Here is a 26939-nt window from a genome sequence, read left to right on the forward strand (position 1 = left end):
TATCAGATCTAATCCCTTGAATCTATTTGTCACTTCCAATGTATAATCATAAGGAATTTGATTTAGGTCATACTTGAATGGTCTAGTGGTTGTCCCTACTTTCTTCAACTTAGGTCTGAATTTTGCAATAAGGAGTTAATGATCTGAGCCACAGTCAGCTCCCCGTCTTGTTTTTGCTGATTGTATAGAGCGTCTCCATCTTTAGCTGCAAAGAATATAATCAATCTGATTTCAGTGTTGACCATCTGTATGTGTAAAGTCATTGTTTCCTGTGTTGTTGGAAGAGGGTGTTTGCTATGACCAGTGTTTTCTCTTGGCAAAACTCTGTTAACCTTTGCCCTGCTTCATATTGTACTCCAAGGCCAAATTTGCCTGTTATTCCAGGTATCTAGGTATCTCTTGACTTCCTACTTTTGCATTCCAGTTTCCTATGATAAAAAGGATATCTTTTTTTGGTGTTAGTTCTAGAAGGTCTTGTAGGTCTTCATAGTACTGTTCAACTTCAGCTTCTTCAGAATTAGTGGTTAGGGCATAGACTTGGATTACTCTGATATTACTGTAATATTGAATGGTTTGCTTTCTAGATTCCGCATATAAATTTGGTTTCTTTCTTATATCTTCAGTTTTGGAAAATATTGTCTGCTAGTCTTCAGGTCATTTTCATCCATAGCTGCTCTGTAAGTAGTGGTAATTTTGGCATACCCATGGGAGGATCTTTAGCTCTGGGTCTTCCTGCTCCACCATCTCAGTCACAGCTCTTTAAATTGACCATCTTTTCCATGAGTTTATAAACTACTTGTATGTTATCTTTAGTGAAATGTCTAGTCAAATATTTTGCCAACTTTTAATTTGGGTAATTTGTGTTTTTATTATTCACTATTAATGGATCATTATGTATGTTGGATGAGAGCATCATACATACAGTTTACAAATATTTTCTCTCAGTGTGTAGCTTGCCTTTTCATTTGTTGAATAGCACCTTCTAAAACCAATTTTTTAAAAATCTGATGATATCGAATTGATCTTTCCCTCCCTCCATTAGCAGATCATACTTTTGGTGGTGTACTCACACACCCTTTCCATAATCCAAGGTCATGAAAATTTTCTCCTATGTTTTCTCCTAGAGAATTTATAACTTTAGCTTTGACAGTTAGGGTTATGATGTGTTCTCTCTGTTTTTGTGTATAATGTGAACTTATTTTTTTTAATTTTTATTTTTTGTGAACAGGGTTTTTTATTGTATAGATTATTATGTTGTGTTAATTACTGCTGTACAGAGAAATGTCTAATGTGAATTTAAGTTTAGATTCTTGCGTGTGGATAGTCAGTTGACCCAGCGTCATTTGCTTAAAAGATTATTCCTCTATCGTCAAATTGTCTTGGAATTTTTGTCAGAAATCAACTGACCATGGATGGATTCAGCCTCTGACTAGAAGCCTCTTCCCCGGGTAGAGAAAGGGCATCACAGGATATGTCTGTGATGGGGTCATGGTCTGAAAGGATGTTGGTACCCTCAGTGGTGAGTGGTCAGAGAAGCATGAGTCATCATCTAACCTATCAGTCTGAACAGCAGAAGAGGCATTAGGTCCAGCTTCTCCAAAGCTTGCAGAGGTGCCTACAGGTTTTGCTTTTAAAGGCATCTAAGACAACTCCTCTAAGAGCTGGGGTCTTGGATCTGGGACCAGAGTAGAGGTGTCTTGTCTCAGGAGACATTGAAACTAAGATACAGAAGTTTCCAGCGAGCCTGGGTCTGAAAAGTCAAGGAAGGAGAGGGGTGAGGGTTGTCAGTCACATTAGAAAGAGGATGAATGATGGACATTAAAGGTGAGGAGATGAAAAGAGGTGCAGATGAGCCTTGGCATTATGTGTTGAGATGAAGCTACAGCCCAGGTTTCAGGTCCTATAAGAAGAGACCCTTAAAAAAAATTATGAAGAAAATATGGTTATCAATGTCCACCTTCTCATTGAGAGAAATAGAGAAGGTGTCGCAGGAGGGGAAACATGAGTAAATGTTGTGAGGTGAGCATAGAATAAGAATACGTTATTCTCTCATCGGAGAAGGCAATGGCAACCCACTCCAGTACTCTTGCTCATACTCCCCGGGATTTTCTACTTAAAAAATAAAATCCTTTCTCTTTACAAATAATCCTGAATAGTTTATTCCAACCCTAGAGGTATGATTGCGGGAGGTGTTCTCATTTAGGTGTGATTTAATTATCCCCAGCATGCCGAAAAGAGCTTCAATAAATATGTTTTCAAGAGAATTATGATGAGAGTGAAGATAGCACAGAAACACAAATAACGCCCACTCTCTTGATTCTTTCCCCGACCTCGTCCTTTAAAGCATGTGTGCCAAGGGAAGGAAGGTTGCACATTTCGCGTGACTCTTTCTCCCCTTCCTCCTCCTTAATCAGAGCTCCCAGATCTTTCAGAGAGGCTAGATTCCTGGCAGAAAGATTTATATGACAAAATAGTTTACAGCTTTCCGGCTGCAATTGCACATTTGCCTCTGAATGGACAAGCTGCAGACACAGTGGGCCTCAGGGGGCTGCTGGCTGTGCTCTGGCACATTAATCCCAATTGTATGGAAACCGTATGTTGACAACACAGTTTAACCCCCCAAAAAATATCCTTTGCTAGCCTTTGTGATTTCAGACGAGGCGGGGTGGGATGGAGCTGTGCAACTTCAGCCGCTGAGGAAAACAAACACACAAAATGCTTGCAAGGCCCTCTGTTTGTTTCGTTGGCTTATGGAGTAGGAAGGAAGGTAGAGAAAAAGAAAGGATACTGAACTATGCATTGAGAGTCTGGATCTCTACTCTTGCTGCAGTTTGACACTCATGGGGCATTCTGCCTCGCAGCCTCAGCACCCTCATCTCTAGTCTGGCTGCTGAGTTTGGTTGAATTGACAAGTGAGTCCTCAGTAACCAGATTGGTGGAGAGGAAGGGGCAGTGGGGTTGCTGACTAACCCCTGGAGAGATGATTTGCCTCTCTCCCTAGCCTACACATTTGGCTTATGGTTGGTGTTTAATAAAGGCTTGGGCATCTCTCTTCACACATTAACAGCTTCTTACATCCTTCTAAGTTGAAGGAAATGTGCACGATCACTAGACAGGAGCTTAGAGGAATCACTTTCGCTTGAATTGGTTTTCTACATTTCATCAGATTGGGTTTTGGGCTTCTTTTCAATTTAGTTCAGTTTGGTCCACTTGAACAAGTATTCACTGATCAGCACACAGGTATCAGGCAATCTGCTGAACAGTGTGTGGACAGAGAGAGAGTGAAGCGGAGATAACTAAGCCACAACTGCCGCTGTCTTAAAGGTCACTGTCCAGCCAGAGAAACAGCAGCTCCAAGCTCACATTATTGCTGTCCCAGGCAGACAGCCATTAATCAGTGGTAGGAGAGTTGAGTAGGGGGAAAGTCATTCACATTTGGAAGACCTCGACCTGCTGCATGGAGGAGATGAAAGATAGGCTCAGCTTTCAGAGAAGGGCTTCCACAGGCAGAAGTAGGTAGAATGAGAGGGCACTGCAGGTGGAGGAAGCACCAGTTGGTGATGGCATGGGATAGTTTCCAAAGGATGTTTGTGCAGTAGCAGGGGTTCTGGAGCAGCTGCAGTCAGGGGCCTACCTACCATAAGACTCTTTGAGAAGTAGTTTACAAACCAGACACAAAGTGCCCCCAAGTGCCAGGATGAGGAATCTAGATTGTCTCATTCGGATAATGGAGAGCCTGTGAAAGTGCTTGAAGAGTGAGTGTTTATGTTTAGGGAGGTCAGTGGATTGACTGGTGAGTTGATCACATAAATTAGAGGCAAAGAGACCTGCTGAGTTCAGCTAAGAGATGGGGAAGTGCCCCACCTCTACAATATAAAGGGAGGAGAACAAAGGGGAAGGGCGGGTGCAAATTGCTGATGTCAAGTCAACAGAGCTCGCTGATTAGAGGAGCAGAGTGAAAACCGAGGAAGTAGGAAATAAGGATGAGGCCCCAGAATCAAGATCTAGCCACTTGATGAACAGTGCTCCCCTCACTAAGGAAAGAAATGGAGGAGGAGGAACATGCAGGTTTGTAGGGGTTGAAACTGAGTTGCATTTTGGGCATACCCAGTGTGAACCAGCCCTTTGGAATATCTAAATGGAGATCTATTTCTGCAAAGCAGCAGGTTTAGAAGTCTGAAACTCTGGAGGGAGGTTTCAGTCATAGAAGTGATGATGGTAAATAACAAATTCATCCCTCCACAGAGTTGCTCATCTGCCTCTCCTCTTTCCTATTCAGTGTTTATCAGCTGGTTGTCAAGGAGGAGCGACTTCAGAAGTCACGGAGGGCAGCTGACATCATCGAGTGCTTTTCAGTGCCAGTGAGCTACAGGAACGCTTCCAGCCTTGATTCCCTACACTACTTTGCTGCCGAATTGAAGCCTGCCAACCTGCCTGTCACCCAGCCATTTACAGTGGGTGACAACAAGACATACAATGGCTACTGGAACCCTCCTCTTTCCCCTCTGAAAAGCTACAGCATCTACTTCCAGGCCCTCAGCAAAGCAAACGGAGTAAGTATGGCCATTGGAGGCCATTTCTTGCCTTGTTTTCCCATTCTTAAATGAGAAGGCAGCATCACTTTAGAGAGAGGTTGACATATTAAGGCCCATGGATCAAAGCATCCAGATCAGCCTTTTGTTGGGTGGAGGGGGTTGTTTTTTTTTAATACAGTGATGCCTACTCATTTTCATAGTGTATGGCTGCTCTGATGCTACAGCAGTACACTTGAGTAGTTGCAACAGAGATTACTTTGCCTCCTAAAGTATTTACTCTGTGACCCTTTACACAAAATGTTCTCAGACAGCTGAATTAGAGGATGGAAAGGTGTTTCACTTGGGCAAATCATATTCACATCTGAGTCTTAATTTTCTCATCTATAAAAGAATACCTATAAATGTGATTTCTATGAATGCCCTAAGCATACATACTTTAGTTAATCAGTGACTACTAACCCCTTTCTCATTCCTATTAGTCACATTAGAAAATATTTTTCTCCCAAAAATAAGATAACCTTTTCTGTGTCAGTTGTTTCTTTGCTGCTGTTGTTAATAAGAGGTGTCAGTCATAACATCACAAGATCACAGGGCAGAAGAGAATCTGAAAGGTCATCCAGTATCTCCCTGCGTTCCCCTACATACAAGACAGTGCTTCAGTCAACATAACAGTGTCACAGTTAACAGATGTTAATGTTTATTCCTTTGTTAAAAAAATGAAGTATAGTTGATTTTCAGTGTCATGTTATTTTCTTGTATACAGCAAAGTGATTCAGTAACATATCTATATATATATATATTCAGTTATATATACATATATTTTTCATATTCTTTTGCATTATGGTTTATTACAGGATGTTGAATCTAGTTCCCTGTGCTATATAGTAGGACCTTCTTACTTATTGGTCTTTTATGTAATAGTTTCTATATGTTAATACCAAACTTGTAATTTATCCTTCTGCTACCCTTTTTCCCCTTTAGTAACCATAAGTATGTTCATAAGCGTGTTCTTTACGTCTGTGGGTCTGTTTCTATTTTGTAAATAAGTTCATTTGATCATTTTTTTTAGAATCCACATATAAGTGTTATATGGTATTTGTCTTTCTCTGCCTGACTGGCTTCACTTAGTGTGATAATCTGTAGGTCCGTCCACGTCGCTGCAGACGGCATTATTCCATTCTTTTCATGGCTGAGTGGTATTCCATTGTGTGTGCCCCACGTCGTCTTTATCCATTCAGCTGTCCATGGACATTTAGATTGCTTCCATGTCTTGGCTATTGTAATGTGCTGCTGTCAACATTAGGATGTATGTATCTTTTCAGATTAAGGTTTTCTCGGGAAATATGCCCAGGAGTGGAGTTGCTGGATCATATGGCAACTCTACTTTTAGTTTTTTTAAGGAACCTCCATAATATTCTACACAGTAGCTGCACCAATTTACATTCCCATCAGCGACATAGGAGGGTTCCCTTTCTTCCACACCCTTTCAAGCATCTGTTAATTGACGATGTCAGTGCTTATTCTTGAATAACTCCAGTAACAAATTCCTTACTTTTTTATATGATAACTTGCTGATATTTGTGGGGGCTGTGACTGAGGGCTTTTTTTTTTTAACTGACTTAAGTATATCTTTTATTAACGCTTCTACCCATTGCTCTTGATCCATACTTTTAGGTCCCAGTAGAGCCAATGCAATCACCTTCTTAGGTGGTATTTTTTTTCAGTTCACTTTTCCTCTAGACACACACAAACCCATCTGGTCTTATGTTCTGCAAGCTAACTATCTTTAGTTCCTCTTATACTCAAGATTTTCTGCCTATGATGTTTTTATGGACATATTCCAGGTTGCCATATTTCATTCAGCAGATATATAATGAACAGTGACATATGCTAAGCCCTGTAGTTCATATTAAGATTATGTAGTATGTGCCCTCGAAGAGCTTCTATAATCACAAGGGAATCTGGTGTGTGTCATGTTCCACAGTGTGTCTGGAGAAGTGAGAGGCTCACTGGGGTAGAAAAACCTGAAACAAAAGAAAAATTTGTTGTTGAAGTTCTTAGAGAATAGCCTGTGTAGGTGCTGGGTGGCCAAGATAGTCTAGTCTGTTAGTGGCAGTCGTTACTTTATGAGAAACCTGGATTGAGAAACTACTTCACATTTAAAATGTCCACATAACCATTTATAGATTCCAAATTGGTATTTCATTTCTGCATTCATTACTGGTTCAAGGAACATTCCTCACAGAGAGTATAAAACTACAAAAAGAAGCTGCCAGACTGCCTTGCACCTGTGATCTGGCCTCTTCATACAACGCTCTGATGTACTGAGGAGGAAGAAGTCACGATGGCCAGAAGCATCTGGGAGCCCATCTCTGTATCCCATATTAGCCAGTTTCTTGGTTCAGCACAGCCCTAACAAAGAGTGGCTTTCCCTGCTCTTGGCAACATGTCAAGAAGTGCTGTTGGGTTTCCATGCTGTGGAACAGAATCATAGCTGCATTCACGTCACCTGCTATCACATTCCTCCCAAGATTCTCCTAAAAACCCAACAACAGACCAAGTCTACAGAACCTAGGAAACTGGACCCCAGGAGCAATTTCTCCAACCTGAGCATGGTAGGTCCTAGAAGAGCAGCAGATGAGATAGGAGGAATATTGGAAGTCTTGCTCCCCAGACGTCATACAATAGATCCCCTTTAAAAAAAAAAACTAGTTTGGCTGTGCTGGGTCTTCTGCACGAGCTTTTTCTCTACTTGTGACAAGTAGGGGCTACTCTCTAGTTGTAGTGTGTGAGCTTCTCATTGTGGTAGTTTCTCTTGCTGTGGAGCACTGGCTCTAGGCGGCCAGGCTTCAGGTGTTGCAATGCGTGGTCTCTAGAACAAAGGCTCAGTAGTTGTGGCACATGGGCTTAGTTGCTCTGAGACATGTGGTATCTTCCTGGACCACAAATAGAACCTGTGTCTCCTGCATTCACAGGGGGATTCTTTACCACTGAGCCACCAGGGAAGCCCTAGACTCCCCTTTTCAAGACATGAGGGTTTGCCTTTAGGGGAAAAGGTCACCCCACTCCGAAGCTATCTAAGAGGCAGTTTCTACTCCTGGTTCCAAGATAAACACAATCATTTAGTTACTCATGCCTTTGATCCCACACCATGTGTACCCTCATCTGAGACCTAAGATTGGCTGCAGTGAAGCCTGAGCAGGAGTAGAATTGGGTGGATGCTTATGCCAGGAGTCTTGAGGGTGTAATCGGCCTCACAGGAACAGAGAGGGAAAAGCTGTGGGAGCCGGGCACTCAGAGTATTGTATCTTTCTAGCAAGAGAAAAACTATGCACCATTTCAAATTATTGCATAGTATTAACTTTTACTGAAAAGAGTTGGGTGAAAGAGACATAGGAACGGGAAAGTCATCCTCAGTCTGACAAGTCTCTGCTTGGTCCCTCAGCTTGCTCCATATCATAAAGGGGAGCAGACAATGCAGTTAAGCCTGGAGGATTTTTGAGAAGAAAACGTTATAACCTGCAAATTTCTTATCAGCCAAGTTGTTGCTCTTGTGTAAACACATCACAAAGACATTCTCACCATCCAGAGGCTCCCATTGGCCCTGCTTCTATAAAATCATACAGACAGTAGTTGAGCAAGCAATGAATCAAAATAAAGAAATTGCAAAGAGAGAAATATGAAATAAAAAGACACACAGTGAACCTGGAAACTAACTAAATATCATATTAATGCTAAAATAATTGTTCTAAACACATTGCAAAGAGGTTAATATTAAAAAGCGATTACTTAAAGAGAAGATATAAAAAAAAATTTACAGCTGTTATCTGGGGCTGTAATTCACTCTTGTGTCAACAAAAACTGAGAAAGAGTTGAAGAATTGATGAATGTAAATAAAAATCTGCTAATTTTCCCACTTTGGACAGGATGGAATAAATAATGACTACTTTATTTTTGATACTAAGGTTTTTTTTAAGTATTCTTTTTTAAAACATAAAGGCAGCCTTCCAATCTATCATAGAAAGCCAGAAAACAGCAATCTACAAAGAAAAGGGAAGAAACAAAGGAAACTATAAGTAAACATGAAAATCAGTAACTATAAAGCAAGCCAGAAAACAGAAGCACTCTATTTGGTTTTTTTAAAGTGATGCTTAGCTCTCTTCATGAAGGGGTAAAATGTCTTGAGTCAAGTAAAAACCAGAATTCAGCAAATCTATATCTCTAGAAGATTAAAAACAAAGGTTAGGGCAAAGTTATATTACATTAAAATGAATTAAAGGAAAGCAGAAATGGCCATTTGTTGCCGGATGGTTGTGGGCAAGGTTGAATGATTTACTATCAATCAATTTCATTGCTTCCATTTCCATCTAAAGTTTCAGTGAGAACATCAGAACAAGATAAGAGAATTTTAGGGACAATATATATATATTCTATGAATAGTAAAGACAGTTTTTCAGCTTAGCAGAGTGTCTTGATATTTAGCCTTTACAGTCAGACTACTTACACATAAAACCCTAGTAACTGTGTGACTTTTAATTTAATTAGATATGATTGATTAACTAAGTAAACATCTAGCAAGCACAATATGTGCCCTGCCAAAAGGCACTTTTGTCTCTGAGCGCCTGGAATAAAGCAGTAGGCCAGACAGATGAATAAATCCCTACCGTCATAGCAGTTATATTCTAGTAGGGAAGAGAGGGAGGGAGGGGGAGGGGAGGAGGGATGGAGAAGTAAAATAATATGTCAGATTATTAGGTTTAGAAATGTGGAGGTCACTCCTTTACTTTTAACTATTATTAGGATGAGAGTAAAGACACTTGGTAAACTCCACAGTGAACTATATAAATGTGGAATAATTCAGTCCAGTCCTAAAAACTCTATGGAGAGTCCAAGTATTATGTCCGTTATGAGACAAGGTACTCAAGAGTCCTCTCAGCCACTTTCATGAAGTGTGAATTGTTTACAGGCACTTAGGTTGGGAATTTTGATCACATTAGTAATACCTCATTTGCCTATTTATGCTTTCTTATAAATATTAATAGCAAAGGGCAGTCCCAGCTGTTGAAGCACTGTCCTTGGTGCTGAACTTTCAGCACCTGTCTTAGGAATTAGGCCATATTGTAACCATTTGTTTTGGGTACAACCATTACAAATCTATAGCACTTTAGAATTGGATGATTTTGAAGTGTCATCTTATGTACACCAGAAGCCAACACAGAAATCTCTAATAAAATGTTCTTGGCAAGGCATTATATAGCCTCAGCTTGACCACTGCAATTCTTTGGAGGAAAAAGTTGCTTCCTTTGTTAAACAAGTACAATAGTTAGAACTTTCTCCTTTCTATAAAGCCAAATTCTGTCTCCTTAACTCTGTAGTCTTGGACACTTGTATTGATTTGAACAAATCAAATTGTTCTTTACTATGTCAGCCTTTTGGAGAAAATATGACAGTATTAATCAGAATCCCTGTCCACCCAGACCATCCTGCATTGATATTTAATATGCAGTTACTTCTATTTCTCATATACTATGATTTCCCCACTCCAGTACTCTTGCCTGGAAAATCCCATGGATGGAGGAGCCTGGTAGGCTGTAGTCCATGGGGTCGCTAAGAGTCAGACATGACTGAGTGACTTTATTTTCACTTTTCATTTTCATGCATTGGAGAAGGAAATGGCAACCCACTCCAGTGTTCTTGCCTGGAGAATCCCAGGGGTGGGGGAGCCTGGTGGGCTTCCGTCTATGGGGTCACACAGAGTCGGACACGACTGAAGCGACTTAGCAGCAGCAGCAGCATGATTTCTGTACCTCTTTCATTCTGTTTATCTATTCTGTTCTCTCATAGACAGACTCCTTTTTACAATGCTCTCCATGAAAGAAATGCCCAGAACCTGGCATTGCGCTCCGGATATAGTTAAACCGTGCTTGCTACATTTCAACTACCTTTCCTCCTTTGAACCATTTTCTAAGACACTATTTCTCATACATTCCAAGATATTTTTCTCACTCCAGGGGTCTCACACAGGCTGTTATTTTATCCTAGACTCTCTTCTTCAGTCCTTGAAGAACTAGGACCTTTTCAGTTTTCAGGTCTCATCTTCATTGTCATATTCTCTGGGAACTTTCCAACCATATTATCTAAGAACCATCCACATCAGCCCTCACTATTTGTTGACCTGTTCTTTACAACACTGTGTGTATTTTTAATTGCACTTGTTTTTGTTTGTTTGTTTGCAGTGCATGCCTCTCTCATTAAACTTAGAGCTCCAGGAAGTAGGAACTCTTGTTTGCTGTTGAATTCTCCATACTGAGTACAGTATTTAACACATAGTATAACAGTCAGCATTTGATGAATGGATGAGAGTACAAACTGTTTCTTGTTGTCTGTGAGTCTCGATTTCCTCACTTATAAAATTGAAATCGCAATACACACTTCACACAGTCATTTCAAAGATTAAATGAGAAATGATCTCGAATACTGAAAGGCACCAAGTAAGTGTGAGTCAAGTCTGAATTTCCATTCAGTGTAGCATGAGAGAGATGGCTCAGAGCTATTTTCCCCATAGACAGATGAGCCATAAAGGACCTTCCTTCCATCATAGCAGTAATACTTTGCCCAGCTGTCTCATTTCCCAAGCTTCAGGCTCCTGGGCAGCCTCGATTTCCTCCAGATCTTCCAAATGGTACCCCAGAGTAGCTGTCTCAGTTGTAAACAGCGGGTGGGTGCAGTTTTACATTGTTTCTTTCCCACTCTTCCCAGAATGAGGTCTGCTGAATCCACTGTTCTCTGCATCCCCACCACCATTAGCCATGATTGTGAAGCTGAAAGGACCATAATTAACGGTTGAATGCAAAACAAGTGTGGCAAATTCATGCAAATATCCTTCAGAAGCCCCCATTTTGGGGGCAGTGCTGTTGTGTCTGTTCTATTTGTGCAGAGAGAAGACTCTTTCCTTGCTAATCCTTTTCATCATGCAGGGGCATATTTAACCTGCATGATGCCTCTGCCAAATGGTGAGCTAAATAAGAGAAGTGGGAGGTAGAAGGGTGATCATTCTCTATGTCTCATTTCCTCTTCCAGCTTCTGAACTCTTGAGAGCAGTTGGAAGGCAGATGCTATTCTGAATGAGTCCTCGTGTTTGCAGTATAATCACATTATAATAGTTGGGATGATCCAGGTAGAGCTGGGTTAGGAAAAATTCTCTCTCTGAATGAATTGGAAGAAACTATAGTTGTGTCCACCCCCTGTTAAGCCAATATTTGCACATGGGTGGTTTTAGTGAGGCACGGGATAGAAAGAAGATCAGGCAGCAGACAGGCTTAGCTTTGAGTTATGGTTGTTCCCAGATGTGTGAACTGGAGCTGGTTTCTTAGCATCCCAAGATATATAATATGATTAATGATATACCTCCCCCAAATGTGGGGAGAGTAAATGAGACAATACATATAATGCATCCATGACCGTTGTTGTAGTTCTGATTCTCTCTCTCTTTTTCACTGATTTCCTGATGCTCCTGTCTTGAGGGAAAGGAGGGTTGAAGCATCCTTCACCTGATACATCGCCATTTGTCCCATAGACTTCACACAGAAGCAAATCACTTCCTAACTCTGGAGGGCCTCAGGAATTGGACTTCATGTCTTTACACGTCATTACAGCTGTTGACTGCCTTAATTCCCCATGACCCAATTGCTTTATCAGCCCACCCCAACCTTTATTTTCTTAGTTTAACTTTTCATACATGATTCCAAGCCCAACATTTGTTTGTGTTGAATCTTTTGATATAGTTGATTGTGTCTTTGGAGAATGATCTTGCCCCTCCCAACCTCATCTCCTGATTCTGTTTTTACTCTAGTGACTGTTCACATGTCACATGAAAAAAAGCTCAGATGGACCATAGAATGAGAAGATGTGGAAATCCCAAACTTGAATGGGTTAGAGTTAAGATCTCACAGGAGGTCACATGGCTTGAGTCTTAGAGATTCCATGAGGGAGTTTGTAAAAAAAAACTCATATATTGGTTGGTTAGTTAGTGTTATTCACTCAATCATGTCCAACTCTTTGTGACCCCATGGGTAGTAACCTGCCAGGCTCCTGTGTCCATGGAATTCTCTAAGCAAGAATACTGGAGCAGGTTGCCATTTCCTTCTCCAGGAGATCTTCCCACCCCAGGAATTGAACCCAGGTCTTCTGCATTGCAGGCAGTTTCTTTGCCATCTGAGCCATGAGAAGCCACCAGGAAGTCTGTATTGGTTAGGATAAACCAATTTATGCTGTAGTAACAAGCAACCATGAAATCTCAGTGTATTGACAAAAAAAAAAAAACTTCCCCCTCCTTCTGCATTTTCAAAATGGGTCAGCATAGGGGTTCTGCCTATCCTAGTTACTCAAGGACTCAAGATGATGGAAAGTCTACCTTGATCTGTGCCTCCACAATCACCAAAGCAGAGAAGGAAAATGTGGCAGTTAAGGCACTGATTTCCACACAGAATGATACACAGCAGGTTCACATTTCAATGGGCAAGACTGGTCATGTGGTCATGCTTAACTTCAGAAAGGAATGAAGCAGTGCCTTCCTGCTATGTGCATAGAGGAAGGACCGGGATGCTTGAAAATGTCCCTTATGGCCAACACGTTTCCCCTTGTGCCCTAAGCTTTTCCTTCAAGTTCTCATAATTGACAAGACTTACTCTTGAAGTACCTGTGCAGTTTCTATCACAGAGCCTGAGAACTTGCTGTTATTGAGCACCTCCTGCATCCCAAACACTAGTGAAATGTTTTCACGTACACTGGCTCTTGTTTGGTCTCACAAAGTGACTCCATTTAAATCAGTGCATGGGTTGTACCACCAGAAGCATCATGAAATCTCATAGTATCTCAGTTACTTCACACAGATGGAAGAATTTTGCTAACAACTTTCTGTTTACCTCCATGGGGATATGGTCAAGAAATGTCTAGCATGCCCTGTGACATTGTTCCACTTTATTATTGTTGTTTTAATATAAATTTATTTTAATTGGAGGCTAATTACTTTACAATATTGTATTGGTTTTGCCATGTGTCAACATGAATCTGCCACGGGTGTACATGTGTTCCCCATCCTGAACCCTCCTCCCACCTCCATCCCCGTACCATCCCTCTGGGTCATCCCAGTGCACCAGCCCCAAGCATCCTGTATCCTGCATCAAACCTGGACTGGCGATTCGTTTCTTATATGATATTATACATGTTTCAATGCCATTCTCCCAAATCATCCTACCCTCTCCCTCTCCCACAGAGTCCAACAGACTGTTCCACTTTAAAAGACCATGGTTCTTCAAAGTCTACCATGCAGTGTGTTTGAGAGGCATCTGAAAACCTTAGATCTCTCCTAACCATCAGTGGCTGAGCCAATGTAGCAAAAAACTGTGAATCAAAGGCCTCCATATATCCTTTTTCAGACTCCATTGCCATAGTCCTATGTCAGGAACATATTTCTGGATTTTATTAGCTCTGTGAAAAATGGGAAGGAGAACTGAAAAATGAACATTAGGAATCCAGGATTATCATCACATCTTTCTGTAACCACTTTGGAAAGCTTTGGTCTGCTAAACGTCCCTGCCTAGTTCTTATCTGTCCCCAGAGGCTGGGTTCCATGCCCCATCTACCTGCCCAGGCCTCCTTCCCAGTCCTCACTGGATTCTCTCTCCTGGGGATCACCAAACCCCTTGGGCATGTCTCCCTCCAGGTCTCCATTCAACCCTTTGAGTCTTATCACTTGCTCTAGAAAGCTCTGAATTTCTGTTGAAGCCCTGTTAGGTCTCAGACTTCTCTTTCCACATGGAGAGAAATTCCCCAAGTGTCACCTTGTACAAATACCAAGATGAGCTCTCCCAGGTTGCTAATTTATTATTTCACTCACTTACAGTTCCTACAGATTTTATTATCATGGTATGAGAGCTGAGGGACCAAGAACATTTTCTTTTCAATGCAATATTTTAAACTCATTTGGATAAGGAAATGAAGGTTACTCAAATGTTGACAGCTGATAATCTTGTCAGTCTGAATCAAGGCTTCAATGTTCCAGACACCCATCCCCCAAAGGTTCATGGAAATGGCAGCCTAAGTTTCCATACAGCAGATTTTCTGCCTCTATCAGGCCCCTTCCAAATGGAGAGTCTCCATGAAGTTCAGCCCAGTTGGCTCCCAAATGGTGAAAAAGTGGGGAAAACTCTGAATTTGGCAAATGGATTCATGAGTTTAAGTCATTTTATAGCTACATGAAGTGGATGTTGGTCTACTAAACTCCAGTTTCCACATCAGTCAAGTGGGGATGAGATATGACCACCCAAACTCACAGGGATCTTTGTGAGGAATAAATAAGAGGAATGATAACTCTTTGCACATTCTTTCAAAGGAAGGTGTTGCTAACATGGATATGTATGAATTTGTGGGTAGAAATTCAGCATTATGTGTATATACATATCGACTTCCATTCACATAAACATTTTAGCATGTGGGTGTATGTATGTACATATTCATGTAAATATTCATGTACATATGTGAGTGTACTCATGTACATATGAATATGTAACCATATTCAGTTAAAATTTTAACCCAAGAATCTTACTGGTAGAAAGGTTATCATTGGGCCAGAGTTATAGTCTATGTGGCTAATGAAGGAGAACATTGCTTCTACTTCTTGAGCTTCCTGGAAGCCAAGGCAAAAAGGGGCATCTGGCAGGTTCGCATAGTTTCTCTTACTGGATAGAAACACGTGCCTGCTGTTTATGAGAGGGATGTATCGCATGTATCCTTATGTAAGGAACCTTGAGGAGATACCAGTTAACATCACAGTATCGTTTGTGCCCACACACTCCATGAGTTCCTTCTCCAACAGTATTGTCATACAAGAGTAAACTGAAATTTAACGAAGCCACTTACACTCAAGGATTCTGTTTCTTGTGCTGTATAGCAGCATTAATACATTAATGCCATTAAATAAGACTAATGGTTCTCAAAGCTTCCCCCCCCCATAATTTTTTTATAAATATGCCTAGCATGGGGTCTTTCCAATTGCGTAGATTGGCAATGACCTTATGCAATCTTAGACAAGTGATTTAGACTCTCTGAGTCTCATTCTCATTCAGAACATTTTGATGCCCATAGTATCAACCATATAAAAATGTTTGTAAATTTTTAACAAGATGATGCATTTTAAAATGCCTATCATAGTGGTTTGTGGTCAATAAGCACTGAATTCGGGTCAGATATTATTAGAATATTACTGGTGATAAGTATGAGGCAGGATGTGGGGATTTACTGAAGAAAGAAAAAGCAAAATCTGAATGCACAAACATTTGAATAGACAGATGGGGTAAAAATGTTTGCTCAATCAGGAATGAGAAGTAAAATCAGTGAAGTCCAGGGTATGCAAAGGTACCAGCTGACCTACCTGATACATCAAGGAGAGAAAGAGGGTGAGATTCCAAAAGAAAGGTCAGGAATACTGTGTTTATAGAAGGACATGTGCGGAAGTTAGTTCTTCTGTAGGCCCTCCTTGAAGGCTAAATTTGGGTCAGGTTCCATCTTTTTCATCATGGCTCCCAACTTTGCAAACTCAAAAACTCAGTTTGTCAGGAAGCATTTTTGAGGGGAGATTCAAATAAATCTACCCAAGACTGAGGGAAATAGTAGGCAGTTTAAAATAATTCCTTCCCTTCAAAAACATCTCTCAGACTTTTCTATCTCAGAAGTCTGGGTTACCCAAGATATACCTCACTATCTATTTCCAATTGTCATGAAGTCCTGCTGGTTCTCCACTCTAATATTCTCTCCCATCCACATACATTTTTCATATCCAGTGCCACCATCCTCATTCTGAATACCATCATCTTTTCCTTGGGAAACCTCAGCAAGCCCACCCCCACCCCCACAAGCTGGTCTTCTCACATCCACTTTTACTTACCTCAAAGCCATTATCCAGCCACAGCAAACATGATACTGTATGTATCTTCATTAAACAGATGAGTAAGCCAAGACTCAGAGCAGCTCTGATTTGCTGAAGCACATTCCAGAAGCAAGAGATGGACCTGGATTTGAACCTGTACGTGTAAGAAGCTGTGAGGTGGTCCTGTAGTTATTGCCATGCTTCATGCTGAGTCACAACCACACAAAGTAGAATCCGGCTGAACTGCGACCAGCAGGAGCCCCTAAAAGACCTCCAGCCCTCCCCACCACATCCACATTTGTTCTCTTTCTCCCTGCAAACATGGCCAGCCTCAGTCCCCTGCTCAATCTTGAAACACCTGCTGGCCCGGCCGTTAACATCAATAAATAATGTGGAGCTGTACTAATAACAATTATCATAATAAATTGGCCTTTGATTACATCTGTCACCTGAGAATTTCAAAGACTTTACAAACATCAATTAGTAATTACAGCTCAAAGGATCACTCACTGAGAGTGGGGATCATTAAGGTCAGATAAGAGCTGTGCAGGGAGGCATGAAGGACAGCTCAGGTTTAGTCCTGAGAGTCTCCAGTCCCTGGTGGAAGATTGAAGCCTCTCTCCATGAGGCCCAGAGGAACCACGGTTCTGACATCCCAATTAGGGGATAATTTATACAGCTGCTCCATCAAAGTCCTGATGCTGAGGAATGGGAAGCATGAGATGTAGTTTTGGAAGGGAGCTTATAGGGTGTGCAGTTCCTTTCTTTCTGCAGAATGAGTAACTGAAGTCCGGAGTGGGGAAGTGATTTGTCCAAGGTCAAAGCCATGTCTTGAACCTGGTTTCCCATACCTTGTCCATATTTGTTTATTCTGAAAAATTGTGTCATCGTTGGTCATGCTCTTCTCTGATGATAGTGATGAGGATAAAAATCCAACAATCATTTATTCAGGGCTTGCACTGAGCAGGTGTGGGGATGAAAGTGAAAAGTGAAATGAAAGTGTTAGTCACTCAGTCATGTCCAACTCTTTGTCACCCCATGGACTGTAGCCCACCAGGCTCCTCTGTCCATGGAATTCTCCAGGCGATAGTGCCGAAATGGGTTGCCATTTCCTTCTCCAGGCGATCTTCCCAACCATTATGTCGATGTATCTTAATTTACTCAATCACTTTGTATGTGTGGACGTATAGATTGTTTCCAATATTTTTCAAATGCAAATTTTGCTGCAATAAAGTATTGTGTACATATATATTTTTTCTAATATATATTGTAAAAAGCGTGTCTTCAGGGTATATTCCTGGAAGAGGAATTGTTGGATAAAAAGGTAGACAAATATCTAGTTTTGATAGATGTGTTTAAATTCCCTTGCTTAAAGGCTGAATCAATTCTCATCCAGCAGTGTTTCAAATTGTTTCTCTGTGGCCTCACCAATAGTTTGTGTGGTCTAACTAATTTTTGTCCAAGTTGTAGGAAGAAATTGTATCACAATGTAGCTTTAATTTCCTCTCTCTTATAAAAAATAAGATTAACATCATTTCATATATTTAGGACATATTTTTATTTAATTTTTAACTATATGTGTTTGTCTTTGCCCAATTTTCTATCAGGATTTTTACCTTTTTCCCCACAATTTTTAAGATATTAACTTTCTATCTGTGGTATATGTTGTAATTTTCTGGACTTTGCTTATAATATTTTTGTCCCACCCCTGAAAATGTAGTCAAATGCTTCAGTTTTTAAAGTTACACCTAGACTTTGAGACATTGTGAAAAAGCCTTTCTTATACCGAGATTATAAAAGAATTCACCCTGTTTGCTTCCAGAACTTATACAAGTTTAAATGTTTTTCACATTTACATTTCTGATGTTTGGTGTTTATTTTTGTGCATGGTATAAAGTATGTGTCTAATTTTATCTTTTTTCCCAAATGTCTGTTTAGTTGTCCTAGCAACATTTATTAAAAAATCCATCTTTACCCCAATAATTTGAGGTGCCATTTTCTTCATATTTTAAATTTTCATATGTTCTTGTGTCTTTTTCTGGAAAAACCTGAAATTGTATTCCACCCACCTATTTGACTATTTATGCACTAATACCACACTGTGTGTGTGTGTGTGTGTGTGTGTGTGTCTGTGTGTGAACAATCAGTTTTATCCAGCTCTTTGTGATCCCATGGATGATAGCCCGCCAGGCTCGTCTGTCTATAGAATTTTCCAGGCAGGAATACTGGAGCGGGTGGCCATTTCCTTTTCCAGGGAGTACCACATAGTTTTAATTGTAAAGGCTCAATGCCTTTACATCTGATAAGGCAAGTCCCCGAACCTGGATTTTCTCTTCTAGTGCTTTCCTCGTTCTTCTTGGGTGTTCATTTTTTCATAAAAGTTTTAGCGGTAACTTTTCTAGCTTCATAAAAAGCCTATTAGTAATTTAACTGGAATTGCACTAAACTTTTACATTAATTAGGGTGAACTAATATCTTTAAGATGTTGAATTATCCTAGCTGAGAACAGAGAATGTCTTTCTGTTTGTTCAAGTCTGCTTTTGTGTCTTTCAGGACTGTCGTTAAGTTTTCTGCGTATAGATTTTGCAGTTCTTGCTGAGCTTAACACCAAGTATTTAATCTTTGTTGCCATTGTGGATGAGTTTGCTGCATGGCAGCCTCTATGTGAGGTCAATTGTGTTTGTGGTTACTATTCACTTTATATGTTAATTTTATATCCTGCTACCTTTATCATTGACTCTTTGTTAATCTTCAGATATACTGTTACATCATCTACAAGCAAATGTTTTAAAGTTTATTTTCCAATCTGTATGCTTCTAATTGATTTCTTTTATCCAATTGCACTGACCAGAACTTCCAATATGATGTAAAACAGTGGTGGAAATGGAGGTCATCCTACTCTTGATCTTAAAGAGAATGCCTTTAGTAGATTTCCATTAAGTGATCGATTTCTGTTTTCTTGAGCTTTTTTTTTTTTAAATAAGGAATGGGTATAAATTTTGTCAAATGCTTTTTCTTCCTTAGTAGAGATAATATGAGTTTTCCTTTTATCTGCTAATATAGTATACTATATGAGTAGATTTCTTAACATCCAACCACTCTTGCGTTTCTATGATACATTCCACTTGGTCATAGCATTTTTTTTTTCTCAATGCAGTGTTGAATTCGATTCACCAACATGTTATGTAGTAGTTTTACACATTCAAAATTAAGATTGGTCTATAATTTCTCCCTCGTGTTTGTTTGTTTGTTTGTTTGGTATTATCTCCCCTAAATTTAGGTGTCAATGTTATACTGGTTTCTTTTAAAACTGAGAACATTTTTGGATAGTTGGGGAGCATGAGACTGACATGTACACACTGCTATATTAAAAATGGATAACCAGCAAGAACCTGCTGTATAGCACAGGAAACTGAGATCAGTACTATGTTAACAACCTATGTGGGAATAACTGAATCACTTTGCTGTACACCTTTAATTATCAAAACACTGTTAATCAACTATGCTCCAAAATAAAATAAAATTTTAAAAAATATATTAATTAAAAAAACAGAACTCCATTTTCCATGCTGTAAAACAATTTCTGTCAGTACTATCTTATCTTTAAAAATCTACTAGTATTACTCAGCCATTAAAAAGAATACATTTGAATCAGTTCTAATGAGGTGGATGAAACTGGAACCTATTATACAGAGTGAAGTAATCCAGAAAGAAAAACACCAATACAGTATACTAACGCATATATATGGAATTTAGAAAGATGGTAACAATAACCCTGTGTACAAGACAGCAAAAGAGACACTGATGTATAGATCAGTCTTATGGACTCTGTGGGAGAGAGAAAGGGTGGGAGATTTGGAGAATGGCAAATGAAACATGTATAATATCATGTATGAAACGAGTCGCCAGTCCAGGTTCGATGCACGATACTGGATGCTTGGGGCTGGTGCACTGGAACGACCCAGAGGGAGGGTATGGGGAGGGAGGATGGAGGAGGGTTCAGGATGGGGAGCACGGGTATACCTGTGGTGGATTCATTTTGATGTTGGACAAAACTAATACAATATTGTAAAGTTTAAAAATAAAATTAAATTAAAAAAAATAAAATTAAAAAAAAATCTACTAGAAAATTCCCTATGAAAACAATTCAGCAGGGTGTTTTTCTTCTGAGGTAGTTCTTTAATATCTTCTTCTATTTATTCTGTGAAATTAGACCTGTTGCTTTCATCTCTAATCAAATCTATTTTATAAGCTATACTTTTCTAGGAAATTATCAAGTCCATTTAGTTTTTCAGAATTATTTTCAGAGGTCTGAAAAGCTGTCTCATTTTTAAAAGTTTCTTCTTTTTCAGTGGTTATTTCCTTCTTGCCATCCTTATATATTGATGCTTCCTCTTTTTTTTTCCTTTTTCTAGTATCTTTTTCTTTTCTATTTCAATAACCTCAGCTTTTGCCTTTATTATTCCCTTCTGTGCTCCTGTTTTCTTTCTTTTCTAGATGAAAACTTATTTTTTTCATTCTTTCATTTTACTGATATTACTTAGTCACTGCTTAAATGGTTTTTATAGATTCCAATATGTAGCATTTTCATCATTTTGTTTAAAAATATTTAAATTTTTGTTTACACTTTCCCCTTTCACCTAGAAGTTAGCCAAAAGAAATTATTTTGTGAATTTCCAGGTGGATGGACCTATTTAGGTTTTTTCTTTCATACTCTTAATTATCACTTTACTATATTATATCCATGGAATATTTCTTAAAATACTTCTACTTTATTCAACATAGCAGTGCTTTCTTAATTAGCTGATATATGGTAAGTTTTCTGAATGCTTCATAAGCTCATAAGGAGAAGGCCTTTCTCTGATATCAGGCTGTAGGGTTTGACACATAGCCACAAGATCTGCTTAATTATTTTAGCTCTCTGTATCCTTGCCTTTTTTTTTTTTTTTTTTTGCCACTTGATCTGTCTTATATTGACAGTAGTCTTCTATTATTCTGGTATCTTCTGTAGTTTTTACTTCATCAGTTAAGTTCAGTCACTCAGTCATGTCTCTTTGTGACTCCAGGGACTATAGCATGCCAGGCTTCCCAGTCCATCCCCAACTCTCAGAGCTTGCTCAAACTCATGTCCATCGAGTCAGTGATGCCATCCAACCATCTCATCCTCTGTCATCCCCTTCTTCTCCTTTTACTTCATAAAGGTGATCATTGTGGCTTTTGGTGCATAGATTCTCACGCCTGCTACCTTTCTTTTTAATTGTGGATTTAACAGTAAAGTGTTCTTTGTTTTATATATATATATATATGTATATGTATATACTTTTTAAATTGCATTTTATAACTCTGATATCAGGATTACTGCTATAGCTTTCTTTTGTTCATTTGTTTATTCTTTGTTTTTTTTTTGCCACTTATACTTTCTCTCATTCCTTTATTGTTGTCTTTCAGAATGACTTTGTTTTAGATACGAAAGTGAAATAGAAACTGTTAGTCTCTGAGTCATGCCAGACTCTTTGTGACCCCATGATCTGCAGCCTGCCAGGCTCCTCTGTCCACAGAATTCTCCAGGCAAGAATATTGATAGCCATTCCCTTCTCCAGGGCATCTTCCCAACCCAAGCATTGAACCCAGGTCTTCTGCATTGCAGACAGATTCTTTACTGTCTGAGCCACCAGGGAAGCCCTTTATATACCAGATAGTTGGGTCTTGCTTTATGAGACCTTTGAAATCTTTCCCATGTAATTATATGGGTTAAACCCATTCACGTTTGTTGATGTGACTGTTATGTTTGGTTTCAAATCTATCACATATTCTTTATATCATAATTTACTATGTTAATTCTGTAATTCTTGCTGATGTGTTTTCTTCTTTTATTTTAAAATTTCTTTTGATGTTTAGAAAGCTTTTTATTTTTGTTCTAATAGTTATCTTTTTTCTTATACTTTTCAATGTATTTTATCCTTTCTTATTTAACCTCTTCCTGCCAGCATTTTTCCCAGCATTATTAAAGTGTAATTAAAAAATAAGAATTGTGTATATTTAAGATGTACAACATGATGGGCATTATGGTTTGTTTTGGGTTCTTTTTGAAGTTATTATAAATTATAAATTTAAAATTTATAAATCTCTTTATAATTTAAAATTATAAATCTCTTTTCAGTTGATTTATAATATTATATTAGTTTCAGGTGTACAGCATAGTGATTCAATGTTTTTGAAGATTATACTCCATTATAAGTTATTACAAGATAATCGCTGTAATTCCCTGAGCTATACAGTATATCCTTGTTGCTCATCTATTTTATTCATAGTAGTTAGTATCTGTTAATCCCATACCCCTAATTTGTCCCTTCACCCTTCCTTCCATTGTGAAATGATTGCCATAATCAAGCTAATTAACAAATTCATCACCTCTCATAGTCACTGTTGTGTGTGGTGAGAGTACTTAAGATCTACTCTCTTAGCAAATTCCAAGTATGAAAAGCAAGTAATATACAAACCTCCAAAACTTATGCACCCTGTTAACTCTTGGATCAGCATCTCCCCATTTCCTCTACGCTCTGGCCACTGCAACCACCACTGTCTGCATATGTTCAGCTTGCCCCAATTCCACATAGAAGTAAAATCATACAGTATTTGTTCTTCTGTGTCTGTCTTGTTTCACTCAGTCTAGTGTCCTCTGGGTTCATCCATGTTGTTGCAAATAACAGGTTCTCCTACTTTTTAAGGTCATTAATAGTCTATCATCTGTATATACTACATTATCTTTTCCCAGGTCCTAACTGCCCCATGCTATTCATCCGTGCTGATCCGCTCAGTTTTCAGCAGATAACTGAAATGATGATAGAAATAGGCCTCTTGGGCAGCATCTGGCATAGCTGGGGGAGTGGGTCACTCCCAACGCTCTCGTTTCCCCTGTGGGGTCTCTCGTGGCACTGAGCTGGGCCACTTTGGGGAAAAGGTAAAAAGTGTGGCTGTTTAGTGCTTCTGTTGTGAGACTTTTTGCTCCACTGGGGGGCTGGGTCCTCTCTTCTGGACTTCCAAATTCCCACAAAGGCATTGTCATCCAGGGATGGTTGTCAAAATGATGTTTCTTTGGAAAGAGGAGTGTACAGGCTTCTTCTGCCATCTTGCAGACATCACCGCTTTGTCCATTTTTTATGGTGTGCCTTGACTTTCCTCTATTGCCCATACAGCAGTCAATGAACTTACTCCACTCTCATCTTTCTTCTCTTACCCTGTTTCTTCTCTCTCTCATTTTTACTTCCATTATTTTCAAGAAACTATAACATTTACATATTCTGCTTTCAACCATGCCCCTACCTTCATTTAGTCTGAGATTTACAATTAAATATATTAAACGCTTACCATCAAACCTTTTGCCAAAACTTCCTCAGTCATCTCTTTGTTGAATGAAGCTTATCTTCTGTTATATTTCTCAAGGAAGACTCATGAGTACAGGAATCTCTGAGTGATTGAATATTGCAAGTTGTTTTCCTATAGTTTTGCTAATTGAAAAATACTTGGCTAGCTATAAAATCCTTGGTTCATAATTTCTTTTAGTTTCTTGAAAATGCTGCTTCATATTTTTTGTCCTGTATGTTGCTTTGGAGACAGCTCATGATAGCCTAATTCTGTTGCCCTTGTAAATTGTTTGATCCTTTTTGCCTTAAGTCTTTGGAAACTTTTTTTTTTAAGTTCAGTAGTTTTTCTAGGATCTTGGAATAGATCTTTCAGGTCTTTGAATCCTTTCAGGGTGTAGCCTCAGGTCATCTCTTCATATGTTTTCCTCAGATTTTTGTTACAAATTTTTGCTTATTTAATTACTTAATCTGCCTTCTCAGGGATTTCAAGTATACATATATCAGATCTTCTTTCTCTTCTCTTTAAGCCCTTTTTCATGGACCCTTGTTACTTTATTCTTGATCTCATTTTCATTCCCTTGATTGTCTTTCTCTTTCTTCAATGCCCCTTATTAAAAGTTTCCCTTGGATATCTTGTCATTTAATCTTCATTTCTGAGTGCTTTTATTTTTGTTTTCTTTTCCCCTCTGAGTTCAGTCAGCCCTCTTTTTTCGCTAATTCTTTATGGATTTCAGTTGTTAATATTTACATTTCTAATTCAAAGTTGTTTGAGAAGATTTAATTCCGTTTGGTGTACTGTGTTACAGTTTTCTTCTGATTTTTAATTTTGGGAGAGGAGGTGGATTTTTATCACTTGGGAAGTTTTGACTTTTATGTTTTTTTCTTATATAATAGCTTTATTTGCTTCCTTCCACTTATTCATTTTGTAAATTTGAGGTTCAAAAACACAGTAGTAGGTGGATATGTGAGCCTGAATCTCTGGAATACCACTGTTAGAAACAGAAATTTGAGCATCATAAGGATTTAAGACTTAAAGCCTTGTAACTAAATGTAATCTTTTATTGAGAAAATTGGGATACAGATGAAAAGAGATATAAAATGAGACCACGCCAATATTTGGAGGTCAAGCAGATGAAAAGTGTCTGGCCAAATAAAATAAAATTTAAATTTAAAAAAGGATTATATATTCTGATAAGGTAGTGCTGTGTCTTTTTTTAATGGATGACTGAGTTTTTTGTATTACGACAAATGACGGTTTGTGTGCTCTCTGACTTGTTGTTGCTGTTGTTATTCTGTCTTGACTACAGAGTCTTAAAATTTCCCCCTTTGCCTCTTTCCTTTTCATTATCCAGTCTCCCAGAGACACTGCTCCTTTCTTTTTACCCTATTTCCCCCCATAAATGATACCTATGGAAGATTACCACCTTGAATTATGTATGGCTTTACAAGTTGTTTTCATGTAGTCAGTTCCTTATTCTGGCAGGATTCTTTTTCAGAATTTTCACACATAGGAGCTTGGTCTTTCTGAAGATCGTTTTATAAAACCTTATGACCTCTACCAGCTTACCTTTTCTCTCTTTCGTGTTGTTTTTCCTTACAGCCCTGGCTCTCCGCAAAAGCTTATGATGAGAGCCTTAGAAATACTTCATTCAACTGCAGTGCTTGTTACTAACAGGGACTGTGACGTTTTGAGGGTTCTATGTATTTTAATGATCTTGAGGTTGTGAATTATGTATAACTTTATTTTTTTTCTTGTTTTCCTGTTTTGTTTTTTTGAAAGATAAGTTGGGAGATTTGATTTTAGATGGTTACCATTTTCTTCAACTATTAAGAGTCAGCAGGAATTGACTGTGGATTGCTTGTGGGAAATTATGGAACTAGAAGAATCAAAGATGACTCCCAGGTTTTTTTACTTAATCAACTGGATAGATAGTGGTTACATTTACTGAAATGGGGAAAACTGGTAGATATATAACATCTGGCATAGAAAGGAAGGGAGTAACAGAGTTCTCTTTTGGAGATTTGTAAATGTGCCCGAATCTCTGGAATACCATTGTTAGAAATTTGAGCATCCCACTCCAGTACTCTTGCCTGGAAAATCCCATGGGTGGAGGAGCCTGGTAGGCTGCAGTCCATGGGGTCGCTAACAGTCGGACACGACTGAGCGACTTTACTTTCACTTTTCACTTTCATGCATTGGAGAAGGAAATGCCATCCCACTCCAGTGTTCTTGCCTGGAGAATCCCAGGGACGGGGGAGCCTGGTGGGCTGCCGTCTATGGGGTTGCACAGAGTCAGACATGACTGAAGTGAATTAGCAGCAGCAAGGATTTAAAAAGTCCATCTAGTCAAGGCTATGGTTTTTCCAGTGGTCAAGTATGGATGTGAAAGTTGGACTGTGAAGAAAGCTGAGTGCTGAAGAATTGATGCTTTTGAACTGTGGTGTTGGAGAAGACTCTTGAGAGTCCCTTGGACTGCAAGGAGATCCAACCAGTCCATTCTAAAGGAGATCAGTCCTGGGTATTCTTTGGAAGGACTGATACTAAAGCTGAAACTCCAATACTCTGGCCACCTCACGTGAAGAGTTGACTCATTGGAAAAGACCCTGATGTTGGGTGGGATTGGGGGCAGGAGGAGAAGGGGACGACAGAGGATGAGATGGCTGGATGGCATCACCAACTCAATGGACATGAGTTTGGGTGAACTCCGGGAGTTGGTGATGGACAGGGAGGCCTGGCGTGCTGCAGTTCATGGGGTAGCAAAGAGTCGGACATGACTGAGTGACTGAACTGAACTGAACTGAAGGATTTAATACTTAATGCCTTGTAACTAAATGTAACCTTTTATTGAGAAAATTGGAACACAGATGAAGAAGGATATACAATGAGACCACTCCACTCCAATATTTGGAGGTCAAGCAGATGATAAATGTCTGGCCAAATAAAATAAAATTTAAATTAAAAAAAGAAAAAGGATTAGGAGCAGACAGTGAGGTAAGAGAGAGAGCTGAGAATAGAGTGATCTCAAAAGCAAGAGGAGAAAGAGTCAGAGAGAAAGTGATCAGTTGCAATTGATGAGACATTAAAGATAATGTGGTTGGAGATTTTTAGAGCTG

General features: G+C 39.2%; 1 protein-coding gene across 10 annotated transcripts in view; it reads left to right on the top strand.

Annotated features, from left to right (window-relative positions):
- The window catches only part of PTPRT (protein tyrosine phosphatase, receptor type T), a 1160479-nt gene that overhangs the window by 908918 nt on the left and 224622 nt on the right, over positions 1-26939 (top strand). For all 10 annotated transcript variants that reach the window (XM_027558515.1, XM_027558516.1, XM_027558518.1 and 7 more), the window contains exon 12: positions 4280-4553. In XM_027558515.1, the coding sequence (XP_027414316.1) occupies positions 4280-4553 (274 nt within the window). The remainder of the gene's footprint in view (positions 1-4279; positions 4554-26939) is intronic.

Source organism: Bos indicus x Bos taurus, chromosome 13 (assembly GCF_003369695.1).
Source record: "Bos indicus x Bos taurus breed Angus x Brahman F1 hybrid chromosome 13, Bos_hybrid_MaternalHap_v2.0, whole genome shotgun sequence".
Classification (NCBI taxonomy): domain Eukaryota; kingdom Metazoa; phylum Chordata; class Mammalia; order Artiodactyla; family Bovidae; genus Bos; species Bos indicus x Bos taurus.